Source organism: Callorhinus ursinus, unplaced genomic scaffold (assembly GCF_003265705.2).
Source record: "Callorhinus ursinus isolate GAN/ISIS: 27379988/994484 unplaced genomic scaffold, GSC_fseal_2.0 scaffold12, whole genome shotgun sequence".
In the NCBI taxonomy this organism is placed as follows: domain Eukaryota; kingdom Metazoa; phylum Chordata; class Mammalia; order Carnivora; family Otariidae; genus Callorhinus; species Callorhinus ursinus.
In genome coordinates, this window is record NW_027397074.1 from 20,560,780 (window position 1) to 20,569,985 (window position 9,206).

Genomic DNA, 9,206 nt, shown 5'->3' on the forward strand with positions numbered 1-9,206 from the left:
TCTTCTTCATCCACTCATCTATCAGTGGACACGTAGGTTGCTTCCATATCTTGGCCATTGTGAATGATGCTACAATAAACATAGAGATGCATATATTTTTTGAATTAATGTTTATGTTTTTTGGGCAAATACACAGTAGTGGAATTATGGGATCATATGGTATTTCTGTTTTTAAAGTTTTGAGGAATCTTCATACTGTTTTTCATAGCAGCTCTATCAACTTACATTCCCACCAACAGTGCAGGAGGGGTTCTTTTTCTCCACTTCTCTATCAATACTCATTGTTTCTTGTCTTTTTATTTTAGCCATTCTGACAAGTGTAAGGTCTCATTGTGATTTTAATATGCATTCCCTTGATGATTAGTGATGTGAATTTTTGTAGGTTTATTTTGTATCCCGTGACCGACCTTGCTGAACTCACTTCTTAGTTCAAGATTTTTTTTTAAATAGATTCCTTTGGATCTTTATGTAGAAAATCATGTTATTTTCAAATGGTAACAAATTTATCTCTTCCTTTCTGATCTGTATGTTTTTATTTGCCTTATTGCATTACCTCAGGTTTCTAGTTTAGTGCTGAATAAGAGTGGTAGGAGCAGCGATCTTTGCCTTGTTATCAATCTTAGGGGGAAAGGACTCATTCAGTCTTTTACCTTAAGTATGGTGTTAACTGTAGGCTTTTTTTTTTTTTTTGGTAGATGCTCTTTATTAAGTTGAGGAAGTCCCCCTCTATTCCTAGTTTTCTGTGAGATTTTATCACAAATGAATGTTGAATATTATCACATACTTTTTCTCTGTCAGTTGATATGATCATGTGATTTTCCGTTATAGCCTGCTAATAATGGCAATTGATTCATGTTTTTTGGTAGTTGATTAATATTCGAGTATTTAATCAGCCTTACATCCCTGGTATAAGCCACACTTGCCTTGGTATATGATTCTTTCATATGTTGCTGGATCGTATCTGCTCATATTTTGCTAAGAATCTTTGTGTTCATGTTCATGAGGAATATCGGTCTCTACTTTTTTGGAGGAAGGCATTCTCTGTCTGGTTTTGGTGTTGGGGTAATTTCAGTTTCATAAAATAAATTGGGAGTTTTTCTTTTATTTTCTAAAAGACACTATTTAGAATTGGTGTTAATTCTTTTTTAATTGCTTGGTAGAATTCTCCAGTGAAACTATCTCGGCCTAGAGACTTCATTTTGGGAGTTCCAAATTATACATTCAATTTCCTTAGGAGTTATAGGGTTATTCAAATAATCTATTTCACATTGAGTGAGATATAAGAGTTTGTGCTTTTCTGAGAATTTATCTGCTTCATCTAAGTTGTCAAAGTTATGTGTTCCCTTATTTTACTTGTATGTAGTATTCCTTTATTATTCTTTTGATGTCTTCAGAATATGTAGTGATATGCTTCTTTCATTCTTGATATAGGTGATTTATTTCTTTTCTCTCTTTTTTTCCCCCTTTGTCAGTCTTGCTAGAGTTTTATTCATTTAATGGATCTTTTCTAATTACCAGCTTTTAATTTTATTTATTTATTTTAAAGATTTTATTTATTTATTTGAGAGAGAGCATGAGTTGGGGAGAGGGGCAGAGGGAGGAGAGGGAGAAGTAGACTCCCCGCTGAGCAGGGAGCCTGACTCAACTGGAGCAGGGAAGTGGGGGGGGGCCCTCTATCCCAGGACCCTATGATCATGACCTAAGCTGAAGATAGACACTTAACTGACTGAGCCACCCAGGCACCCCTAATTACCAGCTTTTTAAAAAGTTGATTGTCTCTATTTTTATTCTGCATTCAATTTCACTGAATTCTGCTCTTACCTTTGACTATAGTATGTCTTGCTCTGGTTGTCTTTGGGTTTTCAGTTGAAGTTTGCTCAGTGTTTTGAATCTGTAGATTTCTTCCTTTTGCTAGATTTGGAAAGTTTTCAACCATTATTTCTTCCAGCACTTTTACAGTATCACCCTATTTCTCTACTCCTTCCGGGATTCCCATTAAAGAAATAATAGATATTTTTGTTATGGTCCCATAGGTCCTGAGTCTCTCTGCACCCACCATCTCCCCACCCAGTCTATTTTCTCTTTCTTATTCAGAGGGGGTGATTTCTATTGTTCTATCTCTAAGTTCACTAATTTTTCTCCTGTCCCCTGAACTCTACTGTTGTGTCCATCCGTTTGGTTTTCTATTTTCAGTATTGTGTTTTTAGCTCTAAAATTTCCATCTGGTTCTTTTTTATATATTCCATTTCCTTCCTGAATCTATTTCTTTGCTGAAACTTTCTATTTTTTCATTTGTTTTAAGCATCTTCATAATTCCTCATTGAAGTATTTTTATGATAGCTGTTTTAAAATCTTTGTTAGAAAATTCTAATCTTTGGGGCACCTGGCTGGCTTTACTGATAAATCATGTGACTCTTGATCTCGGGGTCATGAGTTCAAGTCACACATTGGGCGTGGAGCCTATTTAAAAATGAAAAAGAAAGAAAGAAAGAACATTCTTTTTTTAAAAATTTTTATTTATTTATTATTTGACAGAGAGAGACAGCGAGAGAGGGAACACAAGCAGGGGGAGTGGGAGAGGGAGAAGCAGGCTTCCCTCTGAGCAGGGAGCCTGATGTGGGGCTTGATCCCAGGACCCTGGGATCATGACCTGAGCCAAAGGCAGATGCTTAATGACTGAGCCACCCAGGTGCCTCAAGAAAGAACATTCTAATCTTTTTGTTATCTTGGTGTTGACATCAATCAATTGTAGTTTTTCATTCATGTTAATGTTTCCCTGGTTCTTGGTATGATGAATAATTTTTACATTAAAACCTGGTATCTGGGTATTATGTCCTGAGGCTTTAAATCTTATTTAAACCTGTTTTAGTTGGCTTTTTGATACCACTCTGTCAGAGAAAGAGGGGTGTCCCTTGCCTCATTACTCCCAAGTGGGCATGGAGATCCAGCTTTCCTCCTTGGTTTCCACTGACACTTGATTGGGGACATTATTACTGAATAAGGGTGAAAGTTCTGGTTTCCCAATAAGTGCTGATAATGCCCTGGCATTGTGTTATTTCTTTGATCTCTAGGTGTCTAGTTAGTTTACCTTTCTTTCTCTACCTTTCAGAGCCACCTTTTATACCTAGGGGAAGGAATAGGAAAAAGTATGTTTACTCCATCTTCCTAGAAGATGAAATCTATCTTTTTCACTTTACCTGTAATTATGTTTCTTCTTCATTCATTGTATCTTTAATCATCTTTGATTAATTATATCAGAATTTTTCCTATTTTATTAGTTTTTTCAAAGAACTAGTTTTTGCTTTATTGAGCTCTTCTGTTTTCTTCTTTTCTGTAACATTAATTTCTGGTTTTATCCTTATTATAATCTATCTTTTATTTTCTTTGAGTTTATTCTGTATTTTCTAATTTCTAAAGTTTATACCTAATTGATTACTTTTCATTCTTTTCTTATTATTTGGAATAAATAACTAAGGCCATACATTTCTTACCATGCAATACTTTTGCTATATCTCATAAATTTTGAAATGTAATTTTTAAATTTTTATTCAGCTATAAGCACTTTAAAATTTCCTTTTTGATTTTCTCTTTACCTCATGAGCTCTTTTTAACTTCCAAATATATAGTGGTCATTCTATTTAGTTATTTTTATTATCCATTTCAAACTTTCTTTCATTACAGTCAGAGCATGTGAGTCTCTATTAAGCTTATTACTTGAAGCTTATTAAGACTTCATCTCTAGGCAATAAATTACCACAAACTCAACCAAATACTAGCCCTAATTGCAACTTCCTTGACAACTGTGGCATCTTTGCTAGAGAAGATTAAAATGATGTCAGGTATTTTAGCTATTGCCTATTTTCTAGCCCTATCAGAAAAAAGGATCAGAAATGGACAAGAGTATACATTCATAGTCTTGCCCCAGGATTGTTCAAAAAGAAAAGTGTATTTGTTTATTGTATCTTCCATGGAGCTTATACCATCTTCTTCACTTTCGATAAGACATCTATCCCACCAGTCCAGAAAACTTGTCTGCTTTTAAAAATTGTAGACTTCGCTGATAAAGTTCTACTTGAAGTGGCAAACTAAGCCTTGATTTGAGATCTTTGTTTTGTGCTTTCCCTAAGGGACCAAATATATCTGCAAATTTTTAAAATATACAGCCATCTTTCTCTGAGTTTTGGCCTGTTCTTTTTGCTTAATGTTGTTCCTGACTTTTAGAAGGACAGAATAACCATCAAAAAAAGTTAAAGGATTCTTTCAAAGAAAATTGCAAGTTAATTAGATAAGGAATAAAGTTCTTAAGGGCTAATTTAAATTCATTCTTTGGATCTCCAGCAATATCACTACTGACATGAAATTGATCAAATGTCTTTTAGACATTTCATTTTTATTGTCAAAAAAAAAAAGGATTGAGCTGGAGAATCTGGATTGTGTAGAGCCCAACTTCTATCTCCCTTGATATCTAGCTATATTGTAAGTTTCGTACCATATTTTTTACTTCTGAAGACCTTTCCTTCGCTTCATACTCTCTATCTTCACTTTGCTGTTGAGATTCTTTGAATGTACTGGAGGCATATACAGCTACATCCAGAAGATCAGTTAAATCATCAAGCGAAATGTTCTTGCTTCTTCCATTACCCTCTATTCCCCATCTTATTTTACTTTTGTAGACTTGACCCAGTATATCTGAGGTATAAGACCCAGTGTATCTGAGGTATAAGAATTCTCAGGTTCTATCTTTTTTTTTTTATTTGCCTAATTTAGAGCATTGCAAAATCCTCTTTAATGTGGAAGTGTCTTGCAAAACTTGGTAAATGAATGTATTTTGACTGAATACCTTCAAGCAACACCTATTTGACTGACACATTTCCCTCATTTTTATGTGTGCTTTAATAAATGGGAAAATCAAGTTCCAGTTTCACCTTCATGTTCATTATGCTGTCTGGGGAGCAGCAGTGTTTGTGTATATTAGAAAAATTTACTTTTTCCTATACCAGTATCATAGAACACATTTTCTGTTAGCATTTCCAGCATAATTTGACTTTAATCCAAATAATAGCTTATCTTCAGTTCTTCCAGTGAGCAAATGGCATTCAAAGGGTGAATAATATGCACTACACAGTACTTTCCACATTCCAATTTTTATCCGAATTGTAGAGTTAGTGCCTATCTTGTCTTCAAGTTTTTCTGTTCCCCAGAAAAACTTCTTGTTTGTGACTCCTAAGAATTTTTCACACTATGATAATAAAATAGTGTTATCAGGCATATATGAATTAGGAAGAGCCAGCAAAGAAAAGAGTTTTGTTTCCTTGGTGGAAGTATTTTGTCTTTTCAGGATGTTCCTAGCCACATTTTCTTTTTTAAATTTCTTTTTTTTTTTCTGGCCACATTTTCTATGTACTTTTTATTAAAAATTGTTTCTCATAATCATGGAGAAATAAAAATCTTTAAATTTTTTATGTTGTGCTTCATTTTTTTTTTTTTCTATTTAAGCTCTGTTCTTTGGGAGATAGTTGTTATATTAGGATGTTATCATGAGATCTTGGCACTTTTTTCAGGACTCTGTGATCTCATGCAAATTAGGAGGATCACTGGAGGTTTCTCATACCAAATGTACTTATTAGCTACAGCTAATAGAGGCCTGGAGAAGATAGACATTATTTTGTTTTTTATCTTTTTTAAATATTTTATTTATTTATTTGAGGGCAGGAGAGATAGAGAGAGAGCGCAAGTGTGTGTGTGCATAAGTGGAGGGGAAGGGCAAAAGCAGAGGGAGAAGCAGATTCTCTGCTGAGCCAGGAGCCCAACTCCAGGCTCAATCCCAGGACCTGGAGATCACAACCCAGGCAGAAGGCAGACGCTTAACCATCTGAGCCACCCAGGTGCCCCTATTTTGTTCTTTAAATCATCAACAAGGAGCAGTCCAAGTAAGTTTTCCTAGTGGTTGGTTGCCCCAAAGGTGATTAAATTAGTCACTGTTCTCCAATTTCAGAAAAATCCCGTTTTGTTCTTCAGCATAGCACATCTAAGTTTCTTCCTTATTTGCGAAAGAATGTGCACAGCCAAGGCAGTCCCATCACAGCCTGGATGATAATATGGACGAATAATTTTGGCACATGTTGGTTTAGGAGAATCTGTCCAGTTTATACTCATTGCTTCAAGCTTTGCTTTCTTTTTAAAAAATTTTATTATGTTATCTTAATCACCATACATTACATCATTAGTTTTTGATGTAGTGTGCCATGATTCATTGTTTGCATATAACACCCAGTGCTCCATGCAGTACGTGCCCTCTTTAATACCCATCACCGGGCTAACCCATCCCCCCACCACCCTCCCCTCTAGAACCCTCAGTTTGTTTCTCAGAGTCCATAGTCTCTCATGGTTCATTTCCCCCTCTGATTTCCCCCCCTTCATTTTTCCCTTCCCGCTATCTTCTTCTTCTTCTTTTTTTTTTTTTTTAACATATAATGTATTATTTGTTTCAGAGGTACAGGTCTGTGATTCAACAGTCTTACACAATTCACAGCGCTCACCATAGCACACACCCTCCCCAGTGTCTATCACCCAGCCACCCCATCCCTCCCACCCCCCACCACTCCATCAACCCTCAGTTTGTTTCCTGAGATTAAGAATTCCTCATATCAGTGAGATCATATGATACATGTCTTTCTCTGATTGACTTATTTCGCTCAGCATAATACCCTCCAGTCCATCCATGTCGTTGCAAATGGCAAGATCTCATTCAATGGCTGCATAATATTCCATTGTATATATACACCACATCTTCTTTATCCATTCATCTGTCGATGGACATCTGGGCTCTTTCCATAGTTTGGCTATTGTGGACATTGCTGCTATAAACTTTGGGGTGCACGTACCCCTTCGGGTCCCTACATTTGTGTCTTTGGGGTAAATACCCAGTAGTTGTTTCAAGCTTTTCTTATTTATTCATTTTATAGAAGAAAAATTGAAGTTCTACCATAATACTTTACCACCTCGATAGAAGTCTTCCTCTTTTGATGCCAGAATACAAATACTTTATTTTTGTCCTTCTCTAAGACTGTACCTTCATATTCATTTTTACAGAGAATTTCCAGAGTGGTCATGACAACTTCTTTTTTCAGAAGGACAGTTAGATGAACCAATGGAGCAAAAATCTCTTTAAAGATTGAGTGACAGATTTTAGTTTAAGAATAGTGCCATTTATCTCTTCACGATTTAAGTCAGAAATACATTAGCTTGATAATTCATTTTACTGGTTCGTTAATTTTGCTTCAAGTAGATCTTTTCATCCTGACATATGTGTAAGTGTACACAAATACACAATATATTTTTCAGTCCTTTGAGATCTTGGTAGAAAGCACAGAAGGTCTCAAGGAGGAGGTCTCTTGAGTCACCCCTGGAGGAGAATAATAGAGTAATAGAGAGTAATAGTCTTTCTCTTTGCCAGGAACTTGGATCTAAGGATTTATATTTTTCACTGTTAAGGTCTAACCTGCCATTGCTGAAAATCCAGCTGCATTGTTGAAAAGATTCAGACTAGAAATCTTTGCATTTTGTATAGCTTTCCCCTCCATGAACAGACTTGGAAAGTGAAGGTTTGCTACTTGGCTTTTTTTGTAAGCCTTGACTGCCCCCTTGCTCACAGACTTGGGATTAAACTCCAACAGAGCAAATAATTTAATTTCCTTTAGGAGATCTAGATGTTTTATTTGATTCAGATGGCATTTATTTGTTACAAGAATGTGTACCAGTTGTGGTATGAATTATCAAACAAACCCTGATTTCCTCTCAACAATTTAACAAGTGTTGGTCCGTTACTCTCCTTTTTATTCATTTTTATTTTGCATTTTTCTTCTGCCTCTTTTCTAGATCTGCCAGTGCTTTTAAATCTAATTTAAATGCTCTGAAATCTGCATTAATTTTCATCATGTCCTTAGATCTGCCCCTCTCTTGCATGAAGACTAAGTATTTTGAATTTTGTTTCCATGTTCTGTTGTTGTGATTTTGCATTTTAGTCTGGAAATAATCATGTTCACATTCAGAGTACTTTTGAATGACATTCACTTCAATAACAAATCTGTCAGAATACTTACTGTTTGGCAGTAAAATGTCTACAAATCTTGGCTCTCAATTGTACTTCATTGCTTTTGGGACCTGATGGTCTTCAAAATACTGGTGGATCATCAGTTTGAAGTGGTCAATGAGAGCTTCCTTGGTGTACTTGGTGACTTTCATGTCAAAAGTTTTTCCATGAGGTTTGCCTTTGACTCCAAAATGAATGGTGCCATTAGTAAGTGAATTTTCTTACAAACTGAAGAAAATTGAAAAACTTCATTGCTAAATTTCATCTTAACATTTCTTCTGTGGGTGTTTATTTGTGAAGGCTTTGAATTCATGTATTGGATAAATGAGATTGAGTAGTGGTCCTGTTTCAGGCTGTAGACTAAAATTCAATTTGTAGTGATATGGGTCATGAATTCATCAAAAAGGTATGATACACATGTCAGTTCTCTGGATGACTGATTTTCCTTTGTGTCATCTATTTCATCTTTCACAAATTTAGTTTTTAGTGGCTAAGAACCTTTAGTAACTGTAGTCATTGTAGAGGCATTAGCCATAGCTGATTTCTCTTTATCATTTTGCTTTTGCTTTGAAGTTTCTCCATTTTCCTCTTGCATCAAGGTTGTATTTTTGGAACAGTTTTACTACCTTTTTCATCTTACATGTCTGAATAAGATTTTCAGAGGTTGTTTTCTGCGGTTCTTTGAATAGCTGTTCTAGTTGGATAGCTCATCCATGTGTTATGCCCATATCAACAAGGTAATTTTTAGTTAACCACTCCAGGATTGCTCCATGTGCATCTTTTGCAGTCAACATTTCCCTATGCTTTTGATGAATTCTATGATTTTCCAACCAATGATTTACATCTCTTTTTGTCCAGTCATCCGTGTTTTCTGTCAGGTTCAGTTGTGCTGCCATTCTGAGAGCTGTACATAGAAAAAGAAAAATGATTTAGTATTTTTATAAGTAAAATTTCAAATAATTAATTTTAATAGGTTATATATATACAAATATATGTATAATTATAAAATTTTCTTATAAAATTCAGAATGTTTAAAAGATATACATGCCATCAACTTCTCCTCCTGAGAGGAAATTACCATTACTTGTTTCTTCTGTATCCTATCAGAAAAATA

At 35.2% G+C, this 9,206-nt stretch overlaps 1 protein-coding gene across 1 annotated transcript; it reads right to left on the reverse strand.

The window, feature by feature from the left end:
• Positions 1–7,741: 7,741 nt before the first annotated feature.
• Positions 7,742–8,988, reverse strand: LOC112825299 (sterile alpha motif domain-containing protein 9). Its single transcript, XM_025873371.2, is given in 6 exon segments — positions 7,742–7,881; positions 7,884–8,310; positions 8,313–8,373; positions 8,375–8,483; positions 8,486–8,708; positions 8,710–8,988. Coding segments are annotated over 6 exon segments (1,239 nt in total).
• Between the last annotated feature and the right edge of the window lie 218 nt (positions 8,989–9,206).